This window comes from Falco punctatus, assembly GCF_963210335.1.
Source record: "Falco punctatus genome assembly, chromosome: 1".
Lineage (NCBI taxonomy): Eukaryota > Metazoa > Chordata > Aves > Falconiformes > Falconidae > Falco > Falco punctatus.
The window spans coordinates 73068231-73087049 of record NC_137580.1 but is presented as its reverse complement, the minus strand read 5'-3'; the positions used below and the strand labels follow the sequence as shown (position 1 = coordinate 73087049).

Here is an 18819-nt window from a genome sequence, read left to right as displayed (position 1 = left end):
TTAAGGGAAGCTGTCAGGGTTAAGCAGATTTTGTGCACCATTATAAAGTAAATACCTCACCTTTAAATGTTACCTTTACCCTAAAAAAGCAACACAGATTCAAAATTCGAGCGATTTTCATGTTCAAGTGTAATTGTTTATGTTGAAGTGGATGTGGGACACCTAACATTTAGGGAACTGTAAGGCCACATAAAAGGCTTGTACTGTATCTGGTGTAGCATCTAGACAAGTGAATAATAGATTAGTGAATTAAACTGAGCCCAGCAGCAATCCTGGGCACTCAGACCTGTGCCGCCCTGTTTTGGCAGCATGCTTTTGACCGGCGCCACCTTGGGCTCTCCCAGAAATTCCTGGGCAGGGCTGGGGAGCCGCAGTGCCCCAGGGATGGTTCCCAGAGGCTGCTGTGCCACTGGGAGAGGCGGCAGCTGGGTGCAAGCGGTCCCATGCCCCTTGGCCTGTGTGCCCAGCAGCATCGTCCGGCGGATTGAATTAAGTAACAAAAATGTCAAACCTGGGCTTAAAACCTAAAAGCTGTGGTTACTCTTTCCCATCCCTCAAAGGAAAAGGGCTGGAGGTTCTCGCCTCTGCTGTTCTCTCAGTATATAAAGTGTATGAAGAACCCTACAGAAAGGCAAACATCGACATCAACTAGGATACAGGATAAACTGCAGTTTCAGTTGAGCTTCTCATGCGGAAAAATAGCTTTTTTTAGGTACCTATTCCCTTTATATTGCAGTATGAATGTTTTCCATATGTGGACTCATATAATGCAGTCTGTATGCATTTTATATAATTTTTGTATGCATTTATACTGTTGTCATGGTAACTTCCAGCCCTTTCTTAAACAGATGATGGCAGGCGTCCACACTGCCTAGAAGTGGGATGAAATCTGGAGATCCCAAGGACTTGCAATGCTGGTAGACTTGTTGAATACACTTCAAGAAACCATCTCTTATCTTTCCAAGAATGCTGTTTTAGCAAATAAGTGTGTACAGAGTATTCAAAAGCAGCAATTAGTACTGAAAAAGAGGAACAATAGCAACAAAATTATGTCTCCTGGAAGCACTGCAGGCATAGAGTAAGCACTTGACAATCAAGATAGAATGGCTGGGTGAGCGTTATGTGCCCTATGTTATGGTGAGGGGATGAATAATACTGACTGAAGAGTACCACAGCTGGCAGGTGAAGAAATCCCTGTTTCACTGCCAGCCTTGCAGATCTAGTTTGGGAAAGCCTGAAAACATTTAGAAGTGTAAAAACCTACTTTATTTTGCCACCTTCCTTACAATAGTGCATTTGGGCTAACTGTCTTGCAATCCAAAGGCAGAAAACAAAAGAGCAAACAAAAACCTCTAAAGTGATTATATTGGTTTGCTGCTACACTACTTAGTTTTACTTAGAAAAAATACATTTCTACAGTTATGCTTAACTATCGCCCCAATTAAAATGAAAACATTTGGACATGAAATTTAAGAAACATTGATTTTTGGAATAATCGCTCAGTCTAAATCCATTTTGTTTCTGTGCTTTGCATTACTTATTTTCTAAAAAAAAAAAAAAAAAAAAAGACAGCTTCTATCTTGTTCATAGATAACACTTTTGAGTAAATGCAGTTCTTCAGACATGTACCTTGTTGTACTCAGAATTTCCTCCCTTCTTGACTCCCCTCAAACCACGTTCAGGATACAAACTATTTGACTTTACTTCAGGATGGGGAAGGAAGTTTTGTTTCCCTTGTTTAGTTCTGGCTCAGAAAGAAAGCAATTTGCCGTCAGTAGGCTGTGTGCAATTACACTTTTATTGAGACCTTCTTGCCAGCTTTTGCATGAAAACGTGCCTGCTGCTTAAAACAGGTAAGACGTCCACAGACTTTACTCAATTTAAGCTCAGCTGGGCTAAATTTTTCCCTTGTAGGTTCTTTTGATGATTGTAAGTTTGACTTACATGATATATGGCTTTACCAGAGCTTGGATTTGGAAACTCCTTTAATATTTCAAGAAGCAAAGAACATATTAACACGTCAAATACTTTTTTTTTTTTTTTTCCCTTGCAGATAACAACAGTGATAAAGTTAGTATCAACAGCACTGGAGCTGAATTATGGTCGTTCTTCCTGTTGGAATAACTAGCATGTATTCTTGTTTTGCAAAATTATGGCTCTTACAGAGTTTTATATTTAAATTTTGCAAAACAGCTTTGGCTTTTCTTAGTAACTTCTTAGCGTAGTAAATGGTTTTGTCTGCATTGGACATGAAGTGATCTTGCTTGTCACTGTGTTACATTTTCCGGCTTTTTTTTTTATTCCATAAAACATATGTTTGGTGTTTGTGTGTATTGATAAATTCTTGGTGCACCTATGGCTGATTGGTGTTGGTAATACAACTAGTAAATGGTGAAATACAGTATAAAAGCACAGATGGTTTGAGGACTATGGAATGAAAGGCTGGATAGCGAATTCATACAACAAAAAAACCACAAGTAACATCTGTATACTGTGATTTATACCTATTAGGGATGATAAACAGGATGAGATATTATTGGCATTTTTCTCCCCTTGCCGCAAGGCTGGGTTAAGGGAGAGCCTGTCTCGTGGAATTTTCCTTTGTCTCTGGCACCACCTTGTTGCCTCAACGAGTCATTACTAGTAGACTCTTTAGCCTTAAAAAAGGGACCGGGGGATCCACAAGAGAAGTCAGCAGGATATTTTGTTTATCATACCACTTTCAACAAATGTGAAAGACTACTTATTTCACTGTGGTAGTTGCTAGAATGTGGTAAACTGCATGTTGATAATGACATTTCCATGTAGTTTCACACCTTTAATTACTGCTTTAATTTTCAGTTTTTATTTTTGCTATTAACTGTTTTGATGCTTTACTTGAGTTTTCTCTGTACTACTTCTACTCCATCCTGGAAATACCACTGCCTTTGTTTCTGTACCTCTCCCTCTTCAGTAACTTTGGTATGTGATATACGTACTTCACTAATGCTGTGTGTCAATAAACTCAGCCTTTTGATGCAGTTCTGTATGATACCTTTCACATAATTCTTTCAAGTATTAAATATTCTTTTAATCTTAAGAATTTACTAATGCATTCCATTGAATGGGCCTAATTCTTACTTCTTGACAATAATTTACGTCATTACCACTCATATTTTCTACCTTTCTTCACCAGAAATACTTTGGACATTAAAAGTACAGTGGGGAAGTAGTGGCAAAAATACAAGTGACTTTTAAAGTTTGGGGTTTTTTTTGGTATTTTTTGTTTTGTTTGTTTTTTAATTATTATTAGAATTGTTTTGTCTTAGGAGCTAGTTTTGTACAGTTAATTGCCTGTAAATTACATAAAAATAAATGAACGTTTTAAAGGTCTTAAAGATTAATGCTTTGGGATAACAGACGTAGAATTTGGGAGTAATATATATATATATAGTATGAATCTTCTGTTCTCTTTTCCTAAACTGATCAGTGCCATGACTTGTTCTTTACATTGCTTACTAAAAACAAAACTTTAAAATCCTGTATTCTTGCAGTCTGCTAGCGGAGGGATCGGTAACAGCGTATAGGTTTCTGTGGGGAAAATTTCTAGATAAAACCATCACCCCAGTTTTTTGATTTTCAGGGAGGGTATCGAGCATTAAGATCTCCATGTTATGCTCCAGAGCATCACTGTCTATGCTTCCAAGGCTGGGCTGGTTCTGATCCAGGTTTTGCCAAGTGCAAAAGACTTGGCATGTGCTGGGTGGCCTCGCACGCTACTGGTGCTTTGCCCCTTATGAACGAAGGGGAGGGTTTGTTGAGGGGCACCTGTTCAGAACTAAGTAAACTACCCTGCTTTACCAAAACAAATTCCCCTTTCATCCCTGTGAGGAAGTCACTGTGAGTTTAATTGAAGTATGGAGGTTCTGTGCTGCCGGTCTGGTAGCAGAATGACAATATCGCTATTAAACTGGATTTCAGTGCCCTTTCCCACAAAACTAATTACTTGGCATAATTATCTACACTTCTGTTTCAACTTTCTGACTTCTTTTTTCTTGTTTTCTTTTTCTCATTTTCCTGTTTATGCTGGGGAAACTTTCTCTTGCTGTCTTACTCTGTCATCTCCAAGGAAAACCCCACCTAAACGGTAAAGTCTTTATAATGTAAATGTCTTTATAATACTGTTTTTTACTGTCTCAAATGTGAAATGTTCCAGCAGGGAAACAAGTTAAAATATTGCAGTTGGGTTAGGGTGATTATAAAGCTGTGCTTGGTTCAGAGAACTGAATCTCTGTTCAGGTGTGCCTGTAGAGCTCACTGTTGCACATCTGCACCCAAACACAGAAGCCGCCTTTAAACGCTGGGAAAAGTCACAGTTCTGCCCGTGTCTTTGTAGCTACCCCAGCCCCGGTGGTCTCTCAAGTTTTTTGTTCACTGCTGTCTCCTCTCCTTGATGCAGTCCCCCGCGGAAGCACATTGTGGACACCTATACAGAGTTTTACCACACACCCACCCACAGTGATGCCAGCAAGAAGCGACTGATTGAAGACACCGAAGACTGGCATCCCCGGACGGGCACCACCCAGTCCCGCTCTTTCCGCATCCTTGCCCAAATCACTGGCACTGATCATAGTGAGTAGTTTGGTGTAAATGAAATAAAAGTAATGGCCTTAGGCAGACAGATGTTTTTAAAAGCTGGGGGCAGGGGTAATAGTAAAGGATTCAGTATCCTCTCTTGCTTTTTCCTTCTTGGAAAGTAAATCCAGTAGGCAGAATTTTGGTGAGCTCTTTAAAAGGGAAAAGGTTGGAGAAGACTGTAGTAGGAAAATATTTCTGTAAACTTCCTGCAATTGCTAAATAGCTCTGGACATACACGTTACTGGCCATTATTCCCAACTGAGTCGAATATTAATACGTTCTAGATAAATCTTAAGATTTCCATTTCTGCTCCCAAAGACTTTGGCAGACACGTATTCGTTGTTTCTTCCCCCACTCCCCGTATCATCAAAATGGCCACGTTTCTGTTCAAATTCAATGTTCCAGTTAAAATAAGGTGTTGTGAGGCATGTAGAAAATTTTTGAGTGTCATTCAAAGGCATGGGATCTACAATAATTTAACCAATCAGAAGCATAAAACCATAGTTGCTCATTTTATTCCCACGTCATGTTTCCATCCTCTGCTTATGCTATGGTGTGATTACATATACTGTAGATGAAACAGATAACATGGAGAAGGTAATTTCCAGTCATAATTTTATGGTAAAACTTTAATATTATACTGTTAGTTAAAATTAATTGGCTGAGATCTGTAATGTCATGTAAAAGCCGCCAGAAGCGCCATCAGGTGATTGTGGTCTCAGTCATGTTCAGACTGAGTCAGCCAATGTAGAGGTGATTACTTCATTTTTCTGCTTTTCACAGCTAGTGCTGCAATAAACAAGGCAGTGAGGAAATTGGGGACCCCCTCCCCAGGTGCAGATTTGTTTAAATCGGCTATTGATTCTCTGGTAGAATTACTTGCCAATGATAACATCTCCCCAAACAAGGATTACTGCCCACGTGTGATGAATATTCTGGACTTGGACAGTTACCTAATTGTTGTGTGGCTCTGCATTGTGCTGGTGTATTAATGGATCATTGTCTGTCTTTGGATTCCCTTCATTAGTCCTCGTAAGGGCAGAATGTGAGACCAAAACATCAAATAACACGTCATCCAGTACTGATGATTTAATTGTGTTGAGAAATGTTGTAAGAAAGTGACTGCCACTAGATTTGCCAAACTTAAAATCAGGGCTGGGAATTTACGTTACCCCACATGCAGTCCTCTAGCACCTTGGCGGGTCACAGCCTGGCTGCAAACAGACGTTTGGATTATCACTTGATATAAACCCACTGGATGGTCATCCAAAAGAAATGCCTCCCAGCTTCCATTCATCTTCCCCTTCTCAACTTGCCTTCCTCAATGCTAGTGTGGAGAGCGGGCCAAGGGCAGAGGCAGAGAGCAGCAGAGCCACCTTTCGGCAATCCTGCTGGCAAAGGGGCTCCTCGGGTTTGTGGACATACCCCGTGTCTGTTGGGGCATGTTCAGAACCCAGGAGTCCTAATGAGCCTTGTAATGTCCTGCTGTGGTGAATGCATTGGCGCAGGGGAGAACCTCCATGTACAGTGGTGCAGTACCTTAGAAAATAAACATTTTCTCTTTTCTTGCAGTGAAAGAACCAGAACATGAAGGTGCAAAGAAGACTAAGTGAGTTGATGTTTTACATTTTTATTACTTTAATACTTTGCATGTCTGAATTTTTAACTGATAATGTTTGGTGCATTTGAGTGACACGTGGGTGTTGAAAAAATGCTGTTTCTTTTTTTTGCCTTCTACTTCAGCATGTAAAAAATTTTTTCTGAGTAGACCAGCCTTTTAAAATTTGTTGGTGTGGTCCAGTATTAATGTTTATGCAGGAGTTTGAGATTTTCCATAAACTTGGACTGATTTCGTTTTCTGTACGAGGTCAGCCTGTCGACATGTTTTCCTTTTCCTGAATTTAAATAGGCGTTTTTGATTTGTGAGTGTGGATCAGATTGCAAGGCATAGCTGGAAAGTATTACTGTTCTGGACTGTGAATGAGGGTCAACTGTCTCCGGGCTTTGGCATAAGCATAGCTCAAAATGAGGACCAACCAGTGCCCAAATCCAATGGTTCTTCCATTTGGTGGGAGTTTTTCTACTGACTTTGCCTAACACTGGATCCAGGTTTTTGATGGAGAGGAAGGCAATGTGTGGATAGGAATAGTGCATGGAGATTGCATGCTCACTTGTGAAACTGCTTAAGACAAAGTTTTTCTTTTTCTTTCTTTCTTCCTTTCTTTCTTATTTTTCTTCTGTCACTTCTTTCCACAGGGAAAAGGTTCCTATCCACGTCTTTAGCCCCAAATATACAAAATTACGTGACTGGCACCATGAAGTCTCAGCACGTGTTCTTAATGTCCAGTGATTTTACCCAAGTTGCAAAAGCAAAATACAAACACTTCCTTTCTTCTTTTCCATCTGCTTTGGAAAAAAAAAACCCAACAAACAACAAAAAACAACCAAAAAGAAAAAAGAAAACTTATTTCACTAGCCTTACTGCAAGAGAAATTCTAGCCTTTTCTATACTTTTCTAACACTTTCCTACTGATGTGTAAAAAACGAGATGAAAATGTTTTTGTGCTAATCACTAGTTGACAAAAAAAGAGTATTTCGAACAGAACAACTTGGGTGGTTGATTCTCCCAGCGTGGGGGAGGAGATGGCTGTTGCAGTTCTTTTTTTGCCTTAAAGGATTAATTTCTATTGCTGAGTTTGAGTTACTGTAGGTTGTTAGAAAGCAGAAAATTATGAACAAAAGAATAAGAAATTACTTTGATTTTGGGGCTGGGGGGAAGAAGACAAAGAGGGACTGTATACACTTATTTTAAACAATTGTACTTACCAGATAATTATCGTGGATTTCACTGGTTTTTCAGCAGGTCAGTTTCAGAGTGGTTGTAAATGTTTTACAAGGTACAGCAAGAAGACAGACTGCCTTTAAGCAAATAAAAAAAAATATTTCCAATGTTGTGAATTGAATTGCAGGCTCAATATAAATATTCCGCTGCTTAGATTAGTAATATGTTCATATTATGGAAAACTTAGAAAAAATCGAGCAGAATGTTGCTGTGTACCTGTAAGAGCTTCAACACAATCTTCTAACACGAACAAGACAAGATAGTAGTATTTATTTTATTACAGAGTGAAGCTCATAGGCTTTCTTTTCTTGTGTTTATAAAAGCTTCGTGGCCCTATGGTTCTCCTGTAAAATAATGTATTATAGTAGCTACACATCATTAATTTATGCTTTCTGAAGCTTGAAGAGTATTTTAATAAAAGTTGCTTTTATCTTAGCTCTGTCTGTTTTTCTTTTGAGTCTCTCTGACTCTTTGAATAGTCTTCTCGTGCACGGAGCTGTGACTTCATTGCATCGTCAGATGATAGTAAGAGAAAGAATTGGATCACTGCTGCGTAGTAGAAACAATCTGAGTTGTACAAAACTATCATAGTAGTAGCGTTCCTGATCATGTTAAAAATGGGATATGTGTCAAAGCCCACACAAGATTTGCAGAAATCAATAAAATTGTTGATCTTTTGGGGGGCTACAGGAGTAAGAATTCTACTAAGTGAAACTTGCTCTTGGCTTTTGCAATGCTTATTGAATCAGAAGTTTCAAACCTCAAAGGTGAATTGTAAAGCGCATATAAAAGCCCAATCTTTCATAACTGCTTAATGAGAACCATGCCAATTGGCTTGTAGTTTGTGCAGCTGACCTGCACGCTTTTCTGACGGGATTAGTCCTGTGAACAGATCGGTGCCCACTGCAAATGCTTCTGCAGACTTGTCTTGTTTTTTTGTTTTGTTTTTTGTTCTGTTCTTTATTTATTGCTCAACCTCAGAAACTGAAAGGAGACCTTTGGAAGCATTTTAAGCTTGTGTTACCTTTTCAGATGGTTTATACAGGTGTACAGTAGAGCAGTAGCTTATGGTATCTGTCATTTTATCTTTAGGAAAAGCCAAACAGAAAATGGAGCCTTCAGGTAATAGCCCAGTTATCTAACACTAACAGTCACCCATGTGGATGTCTAACAATGCACAGCATTAAGTACAATTAGATTTGCACTGGTAATGATGGACCAAGGCATATGACATCTTACACACCTTTGGGTTAACTCCTTAGGGACAGTATGGGAAAACACTCACTTTAGTAATTTCACTAAAGACTGTTTTGATGAGAAGTGCCATCAGTTTGATTCCCTGCCCCCACTATCGTGTAACTTGTGAGTACTGTGTCACTAAACCCAAGTGCGTTACTGAGTGCACGTACGCCACATTTGATTGAATACTGTGTATTAAACTAGGAATGTGAAGTAGTGTATTAAAATTGTTCTGCTGAGTGGGGGTTTCAGAGGGATATCAGTGCAATGAAGACTATGAAAGGTTATCAATTAGACTCTCTGTAGTTCATCGATGCAATGAGAACTATGAAATGTATCAATTAGACTCTGTAAAGTTTTCTTTGTAAGGGCAGAATGGTTTAACCTTCAAGTATTTTTGTGTTTTGGAGATTTTCCTAGGTAATGAGAATATCTTCACATTGTTATTTAGCGTACCGTTTTGTTTATCTATCTTGCCAGCCCTTATCTCTTTGAAGGGTGAGTTGCTTCAGCAAGAAATGGAAGAAAAAGCCTCTCTAAATAATCCAAAGCATAGATTTTGTTTTGATTAAAATTAAACATAAGTAGTCATAGAGTCTATGTATTGAGGATATGCATATACTTTGAGAAGGGCTACCAAAATTACTAGTTTGCTATAAATTCATAGTAACAACTCGCTAGTTCCAAAAACGTTCTAAGAATGTGTGAAATGAATTTCATTTACTGCTTTAAAGATGTCATCTCTTCGCCAATTATCCCCACTGCACCACACTTGTTGACACTACATTTTGGACTTTGTAACTATTTCCAAAACAGCTTTTCAGTTTGCACGTGGATAACATACCCTGGCTTGTGTCTGATTCCCAGCCGAAGTCTGATCTTCTGAAAAAAGTGTTCTGACTGGCTTTTGATATAAATGAATAAGCTTACATTTAGAAGATTAAAACCTAGAAGGATGAATATGGCAAACAATGAAATAGAAACTTATCTTCCATCAGTAATCTACAGATAAATATCTCAATTTAATAACAGTTTTTCAGCCAAGCATTATCCAAGACACGTGCCCTCTAGATTTTTTTTTTTTTATTATTGTTCATCCCTAAACTGTAACTCACTAAGATATTTTGGATAAGAATAATGGATAGGATAGATTTTTCAGCAGCTGGAACGTCAGGAAATAGAAATGGAAAGCCCCCCCTGAAGTATACAAATTAAAACTCTTAAAAAAGTTACTTAAAGCTTAGAAAAGCAATGTCTAGCCTTTATGTAAAGTTTATGTGTTTTAGTAACTGATCAGTTCTAATTCTGCAGCACCCTATTTCCAAGTATATTTTAGATGTTGACTTTTAATCATCTCTTGAGCAACCAGGTACAGATTTGGCTTTGGCCTTAAATTGTAGAGTCAGTTCATTGTCATGAGTGAAGATGTGTCTGGATTTTCCAGATTTGTAGTTTAGCTAATCTGTAGCCACTGGAAAATATTTGTACCACTCTCGATCAGTCCTGAAAGCAACCTGTCATAAATCATGTGTTTATTTTTCCCCCTCATGCCATAAATATCTGTAAAGCATACCTGCAGATCTACCTAACGGAGCAGCAACCCAGGACACCTCTGTAGCTCCCCAGACTTCGGAGATGTCACCTGCACCAGAATTTCCATCCACACCTTTACCACCCATGAGGTCTGCTCCCTGGTCATTCCCAAGTCTGTTCAATAAGTTTCAACATTTAAGGCGCTCTACTTTATTAAGATACTTAATTCTGAGTGCTTATATATGTGTGTGTATATATATATATATATAGGCAGTAGTGCCTATACTTGTGGCTAACGTAGTCTGCTCAAAACTTGTGGTTGTGATTGTTATCTATGTCATAGTTTACTTTTTTTTTTTAAATTACAATGAGATGTCTGATGGGTGCTTTTCTTCAAGTAGAGGGTTTTAAGACAACATTTTCTAGATTTTTTTTCCCCCTATTGCAACTGAAAAAAGAAAGGATATGAAAAAAATCTGACAAATACATTGTCTAACCTTCACAAATCTAACACCCTAAAAAAAGTTGCACCAAAAAGTGTATAAAAATTAGGGAGTGAATCCCATGAGCGCTTCTGTTTCTTTTCCAGTATTTCCTAAAAGTTAAGTTTTCCATCACATAATACGCTACTAAATATGTGTTCCAAATTTGTAAATGTAAAATGCAACTTGGCTTTCTGTGTTTATAAGCAGCAGAACACTTCTCAGCCTTCACTAAAAATGTGATTCCTCCTAAGTGTTTTGTGCATTGTTTATCCCTCTTATTTGTATTTTGCTGTAAATGCCACTTCCCCCCCCCCACACACACACACTTTACTAACACTTCCATGAACAGTATCTCCTGTTCAGCATACTGTTTCAATGTGGATTAAAAATCTCTTTCTCTGCGTGTCTCCATTTTGGTTTTATTTCTGTGAATGGAGTGAAAATGGTGCGAGACCAGAACCTGCCACCACTCCTTTGCTGGTAGCAGGGTGCTCCCCTGGCAGCGTCCCCTCTCCCAGACTTTCTGAACACGTTGCTGCAGCAGTTCCTGGGAGGTAAATCATTCAGAGAGGGTTTAAAGTCAGTGAACGATCTATCTATATGTTATTCTAGCCTAGATTTGTCTGTCTTGGGGGAGAGAGGGTTGTCTGTCATTCACTTAAACTTTATCAATCTGCCGTGACTAGGTGTGCCGTGACATTTCACCTCCTGAAATGGTAGGAGCGGGCAGAAGAGAAATGAAATGAAGCTGAGCAGATTGATGAACAGTCTTGTGGATACCAGTTAAAATAAGAGACTGTTTAGTGTGTGTCAGTATGTTGTCCATGGGTTCCCACCCTGTCACCTGGATGGAGTAACTTTTTAGTGGTCTCAACTCAAAAGTGAATTCAGATTTCTTCAACACACAGAAAAGTACCTTTAAGAATATAAAATATTTTTAAACAAGTGGATTACTTGGTTCATAACACTGTGCTATGATGCAATCAAAGAAAACTAAATGTTTATCTGGCAAATTTGCTGTCATTGGCCTTGGATTGCTTCACTGGCACTTATCTTGGCACATTGGTGGTGTTTGGGAGGTCATCTATGAGTACTAGACAGCGATGGTAATTTGGAGAGTTGTGATCATGTTATTGAAGGTCAGTAACATTTTGTGACTGTTTGTGTTTCATAGTGCGGGAGTGTTTTTTAATTCCAAATGGCTAGTGTTTGTTACTCGTGCTCAAGCACAAAGTTAAAACATGAATCAAAGCTGTTCCTTTAAAAAGGACAATTGAATGATCAGTGCCTGGTCCCACCAGGCCCCTAGGCAGACACTTGTCCTTTTGAGAAGCATACAGGAATATGCTGTTGCCATGCCTGTCTGGGCTTTCTGCAACTAAAAACTTACTACTAAGATTTGCGATAGACGGTTTCCCCTTTAAAGCAGTAGTGTCAATCAGCTGAGAGGGATGAGGTGAAACCTTGAGAGAAAAAGTGGAGCCTGGTTTGCTGCAGTGTCATTTGAAGGTTTTGTTGGTGTCTGGGAGAAGCGGGTACCTTCACGCCCTAATGTGAGATCAGGCAGGAAGGGATAGTGGGTGACGATAGAGGTTTGCTTGGCCAGCCAGTACCTTCATGGTAACATCTGGTTTGAGCCAATATAGAAAAGATTTGTTTCTGATGGTTTCAGCAGCATGTCCTTCTAAATCCCGGGAAGGAGATGGAGTGGTAGTTATGGGTCACCAAAGATGAAAAGTACATGCAAAAGGTGTATGGCAATAGTGGTGGCTTGTTTGGTTTGGGTTTTGTGGTGTTTTGTGTTGTGGTATTTTGTGTTTGGTTTTGGTTTGGTCTGGGTTTTGGTGGTGTGTGTTTGTGTGTGTTGTTTGTTTGTTTGTTTGTTTGTTTTTGGGGGGGGTGGGGGTGGGGCTCCTAAGCGGAACTCCTGGGATGAAATGGGCAGGGGGAGAATTACTACTTCAATAATTGATTTTCATGTCTACCACTGAAACTCTTGTATGATTGTACCTACTGAGCTGCAAATGCCTTGCAGATACCGATGTAACTACTCTCTTCTCCTGTTTCTAGTTATTGTGTTCTCACTACTGTCACTAGTAGTGAACTCTACTAAGGAATTCTTTCTAAATTCTAGTTCTGGATCTGTGTCCAGAGAAAGGAAATTTTAGATCTACTCTCACTCAAGACCTATGGCGCTAAGTTTATTATTTGGCAAAATTAACCTAGCAAGAGAGCAGCTTTAAAATGAGCCACAGGAGATCAGAAAGGACAGCTATAATCATGGTGGTTCAGGATGAGAGCTGAAGTGTTTATACAAATAGTGAAAAAAGGAGATGGATGAGCATTTTCTACTCAAGAAGGGCAGCAATCTAAGCAGCTTCTGCAGAGTTGTAGAAGGAAGGATTAGCACTGAGTGTGGGAAGGAAAGCGTAAATTATTTCACAAAGCTTTGTAGTCTTGATTCTCTCCTGAAACAAGAGGTCATCCGTGTAGCAGCCATGTTTGATGTTTACGTTTTGTTACTGAGCCAATGTCACTGCTTTTATAACACTTTCAGGTGGGAAACATGCCCAAAGCTGATCTCCAAGATCCCCTTTTTACAATGTTAGCTTTCAGAAATCCATATAGAGCAATTCGTGAGTGCCATATCAGATTTTAGGTAAAGCGGAACTGGGCCATCCAAAGGTCAGCAGACTTGCTTTTGCCACTAAACCCCCACATTTATCATCAGTGACTGGCATAGGTCTTTATTTTCCTAATCGGCTTCATCTTTTCTTGGCTGAAGCTCTGTGTGATTTTTACCACCCACTACTGAACCACCAAGAAGGAGAAAGAGCTTGCTGTGAAGCGTACGAAGGATCTGGATTTGATTACTGGATTAAAGTTAGATTCACTGCTTATAAGGCAGACTTCATAATGTAAAGTATAATGCTTTTTTTTATTGTAGTTTTAGTTCTTTATTGAAAGCCTAAACTTGTCATATGGCAGTATACCCAACTACTGTAATTTATAGTGTATTATTACTCATTTTCATATATGTGATGTTCTCCTATAAGTTGAAGAGTGAAATATTTAAGAGCAATTGCAGCCTTTCCAGAAAGTTGCAAACAGTAACCTTAAAAAGTCACTCTGGCAACTTTAGACCATGTAAACCACAGAATCTGGCACTTTGAGAGAAATATATAAAGCAGATCCCATGCCAGAAAGTCGTTAGGTTGCTCTTAATATACATGGTTTTTACAGTTTTACAGACCTACTTTTATCTTCTTTTAATGGAATTATTCCTGATAGTCATAAATACAAATATTTAGTATTAAATAGGAGGTAGTAATCCTATTTTTTGTTGTGTACTTTCTGATTAGTGGATAGCCAAGAATATTCTCTGCAGAAATTGTAGTCTTGGAGAGTAATTTCTTACTCTTTTTCTAGCTACTGCCAAAGCAAGTGAAAAATTGAAATATAATGAGTATGTACGTATGAATATTTGGGCTCGGCTTGCTCTCCCTTTGGAACATATACTCAGTGGGATTTATTCCCCTTCCCCTCACCTTCTTCAAAGTCTTTTTTATAATTTATAAAGCTTCACAAAGACACTGTATGAAGTTCTGGAGAACTTGAGGGCCGATGCAGGAAAGGTCACAATCTGTGCATACCCCTGTTTTGTCCTGAATTGTTGCAAGTGATGCCGTATGCTCCTCAACTCGGCCAGATCTCCTTTTGTGGTGGATCTGATGTTTCTATATCTGTTTTCCTAGGTGACTTCCCTGGGTTGTGGTGGTCATGCAAAAGGCAATTTACAAAGACAGGAGTTGCTCGTTTAATGGTCAGATGAACGATGGGTTGGAAGAGGAGTGGAGGTCTCAGACTGACTGAACTAAAACGGTCAGATCTTTTATGGTTGCCTTGGTTTGGTGACAAGCAAGAGGAAGCAGAATATGGGAGAAAATACTGCTTTCCTGTGGTGAATGCTGCTTGTCCTTCTGCTTTCTTTTACTTCAGAGAACTTGTGTTTGAGAACCCTTTGGAAGCCTTACCCAAGTGTGCTCCTCACCCCCCTGCAGTTGTTCAGGTTTTAAATACCAGCAGCCAAAGTAGCCACAGGGTCTAAAATGTCATCTACTTACACTAGGTGGAATTTCTAATATACTGGTTGTGCTCTTGTCCAGACTTGTTGAGTAACTACTTTAAACTATCCAAATAGTTTGGTTTTGTGTTAAACAAGCCTAGTTCTAAGCTGTCAAGCTTCAGCTGTAAAAATGCCCCAAAGAGTCAGTTTCAGCATGGTCTGATTCCTCAGGGATAAGTAAGTTGTTCCTAGGGAAAGAAAAAAAAAATCCTTACGTATGCTACTCATTCTTCTTACAAAAGATGCAAGAACGCCAGCTAGAAAGATTTGTCCGTTACAGTTAGATATTTTAAAGCAAATGAGAGGTTTCTTCTCCATATGTTTTCTTGTTATAATTACTTGTGTAATTAACATCACCTAGGAAAATAACGGTGGAGTTGCCTGCTGCAGATGCAGCAAGCTTTTTGACAGCTGATACAGCACCTCCTCTCCCGGTGAAGTGTGCTGTGGCCACGCAGACCTCCGAGCTCCCCCTGCCCACCGCTGCAGCCCTGCCTGTGGAAATGGCCCTTGGGCTGTCTCCTGCTCCCACCAGGTACATCTGAGCAAGCTGCATTAAAACAGGCACAAGCAGAAACTATAATTTTACTATAATTTTACATACAGTTTCACCTGGTGGTTTTTTTTTTTTTTGGTGGTTTTTTGTTTGTTTGGTTGGTTTTTTTGTGATGATGCAATCAAGATGGAGCAGCTTACAGAGGGTCTCCTGACCCTCATGCTGCTCTGGATGTTTGCATAGTGATTAGAAATTTGAGTAGCTTTTAGACAGAAGTTAGAAAAATAATTAAAGTGGCCCTTAGATGGAGGTGGAGAAACCAGTCATGGGCAGGAGATTTGGTTGGAAGGTGTCTTAGTCAGCAGTTGCTGATGTGGGTTGGATCTATAGTGTCAAAGTGTGGAAGAAGGTTTTTGGGGAAAGGCACAGCAGGGTGCACGTAATGTATGATGCTTTGATATTCCACACTTCATTCACCTGGCTTTCAATTGTTACTCACCCTTGCTACAAAATGGGTACTTTTCAATTGTCCAGTAGCATTAACTTGTGTAGTGATGGGACATCCAGAGTACAGTGTTCATCAATAGGAAAAGTAAGTGCTTCCCTCAGTAATTAACACTCTGGGATATTAAACCGTAGCTGTGGTTTTGGTTTTTTTTTATGGTTAAAGAGAGCTGTTAGAAGTCCTTAAATGAACTCCTCTCAAGCTTCAGTTAGCATTGTCAGAGGTGTAATAAGTGTTTGATTAATGACTTTTCTTCTCTTGCTGCTTTTGGGCAGGCATGAAGCTTCTCTGCCTACTTGTGAAACAAATTCTTTCAATAAAATCTCAAGCTGTCAGTCTAAATCATCTGTAAGTCATACAAGGTAAATCTTTTAAGGTATGTACAGCAGACTGCTAGGTGTAAGCAAGATTTTCAGGCAGCATTTCTGCATTTACATCTGAGAAGTGGTATAAAAATATAGTGGTGTAAGTGTTCTGTTGATTTCTGAAATGCTTTAAAAAAATACACAGCAATCCTGTGAATAACCTTGAAATTTCAAGACAAGAGCCTGAGTTATGAATTCACCACTGTAGAAATAATTTCAGAGCCAGTCTCATCTTTCTTTTCTTTTTTTTTTTTTTTAATTTATTTTGCTTGTTCACATTCTTTCCAACCCAGATAATAAGTAGGGAAAACGAAAAGGGGGTGAAGAGCATGCTGCATTTGGTAAAGGTGGTATAAATAGACCTGCTGAAGTTATATCAGCAAATATTCCAAATTTTTCCATGTTTATTATTTATTATGAAAAAAAAGGAGAAGTTAAATTACCTTTAGGGCTCTTTCTGTCAGCACAATGGAGACTTAGATGGATCCCCGTGGAGTGTCCTGGGCCTTGGTTCAGTGGGAATGACTAAGGGGTGCAAGACAGAGTATGGGATGGGGAATCTGAAGGGTGATAGATGCTGAATGCTGACTTGATAAAGGGAAAGTTTTATTTGTGGGTGAAATCAAAATTGTGTTTTTCTGTATTAGTATTCAGGTGGCTAATACGTTGCCTGATGTCTCTGTGAGTTGGGAACCTACAATCCTGTAACTTTCCGATGTTTAATGCGGTCTGGTATTGTACTGTCTCTCTGTCAATATTTCCTGCTTTCTTTGTTTTCTTGTCTGTTGGTTCAAAGCTTCTGTGCTAGAAAAGTACTGCTGGAAAATCCTTTTGGAAGTCTGCCCACGTTTGGATCTCCTTCTCTTCCCATTCTTTCTCCTTTCAAGCAGAGATCAAAAATTAAGAGTGTGGCTGCTGCTGCAGTATCTGCTGCCATTGCTGTCCGGGCCAGGTAGACATCAACTTTAAAAGGAACATTTTCTAATATGGTTTTAGAAAGTTCAAGCTCATACAAGAATAATCAGTGCCTGGCATGGTTGCAAAATCAGCTTTTTCACAGTTCCATGGTGGGCAAGTCTTTAGAATATGTCCAAGGCTCCCATGACCTATTTTTAAATTAGCTCCAGACTGCTGCTCTGAACTTTGGTGCGTGATTTTACCTTTCTCATCCTCATGATACCTATTTTACTGGTCAGTTAGTAAACTAGCTGTAAATAACAATTGTGTGATATGGGTTACAGAATAATCTGCATCTCTGAGTAACTTTTGGACACTTGAAGTCAGTAACTCTGAGTTCCGTCCAAGTTGTACAACATTGCTTTTTATAAAGGCTTAGACCAGTGGTCTCAAGTGTTTCAATCAGGCATTCATATCAATAAACATTTTTGGAGCATGCAATATATGTTTATTTATATATTTCTAAATTATGTAGATGTCCTAATGTACTGATATATTATGTACATTTTAAAGCATACAAAAAGCAGAAAAGTAAAAAGTATGAGAAAAAGATGAAATAAACACTATTTTCGAAATATTTTCTATTTTACTTTATTAATGGTAAAAATAAAATAAAATGAATTTACCCTTCACACCCAATGCGTTGTCCATCCCCTGTGGTGTGCAACCTCCAGCTTGGGGGCTACTTATTTAGATGTAATTTCTGCACCAGTTATCCTAGGTTCAGTTTCTCCATACTGTTACAGAATTTATTGGCTTTTCACAAGGGTTTTAGGGTTTTCAGTCGTCCCAGCCAGCCTAAACTTTGGTCACCTGGTTTCTTTACCTGTTCTTTTTAAACGCTTGCTAGACTCTCTGAACCTAGCGCCTACCGCTCGCTTTTGGATGCTCTGCTCATCACACCTGTCACTGAGCCGCCTCTGCAGGCCATCAGGCCCCCCAGGAAGTCCACAAGTGCTCTGGAATTGCAAAAGAGCAAGAGGTATTGTCTGAGTGTGGTGCATGGTTGGTACTTAGGACTTGCAAGAAACTGGCTTTTCCTTCAAAAGCCTGTTTCTGTCGTCTGCATGCTTGAAGCAGTCTGCCTGCTGTGGTCTTTGGCACCAAGTCACCAGCCCCCAGATATGACTGGTTTTGCCTCTTTGCAGAGCTAATGTGCACCCTGGTCCTGCTGGTGGTGTTTGTGCAAGTCCACCAAACTAAGCAAAGGTTTCCTCGCTGGCATCAGGTGCCCTGCTAAGACACACGGTGCTGTTTGTGTTGCACCACCAGCCTCCAAGGGAGGCACCATCACTCTGAATAGCCGACTGGAGAAGAAACCAGGTATTCTGGCTTGAAACCTCTGTCCAGGTGAATTATTTGCAACAGTTCCTTGAACAAGTAAGGACGTGTTCGGCTGCAAGGGTGCTCCGTGAACAAAGAGCTGCTCTTTTTCAAAACTCAATTTTAATGCATAAAATCAAATTACTGGCATGTGGTGCATTTAAAATTATGTGCTGTCTTGGCCCTTTGTTCCCGCACTGATTCTGTTCGGCGCACAGGACTTTTTTGTTTTCATTTGCTAACCGCAGCTATGTTAACACTCGCTTCTGTGGCAAGCTGCTTTTATGTAACTGACTTCAGCCTCAAAGGCAGAAATCTATTTGGTTATTTT

General features: G+C 39.4%; 1 protein-coding gene across 11 annotated transcripts in view; it reads left to right on the top strand.

Annotated features, from left to right (window-relative positions):
• PDLIM5 (PDZ and LIM domain 5) overlaps positions 1 to 18819 on the top strand; it is a 142014-nt gene that overhangs the window by 83873 nt on the left and 39322 nt on the right. For 7 of the 11 annotated variants that reach the window (XM_080368841.1, XM_080368840.1, XM_080368837.1 and 4 more), the window contains 4 exons: positions 4439 to 4611; positions 6190 to 6226; positions 8552 to 8581; positions 10267 to 10380. In XM_080368841.1, the coding sequence (XP_080224967.1) occupies positions 4439 to 4611; positions 6190 to 6226; positions 8552 to 8581; positions 10267 to 10380 (354 nt within the window). Of the gene's footprint in view, positions 1 to 4438; positions 4612 to 6189; positions 6227 to 6873; positions 7895 to 8551; positions 8582 to 10266; positions 10381 to 18819 lie in introns of those variants that run through there. The other 4 variants (XM_080368838.1, XM_080368839.1, XM_080368843.1 and 1 more) reach the window with 3 other exon arrangements.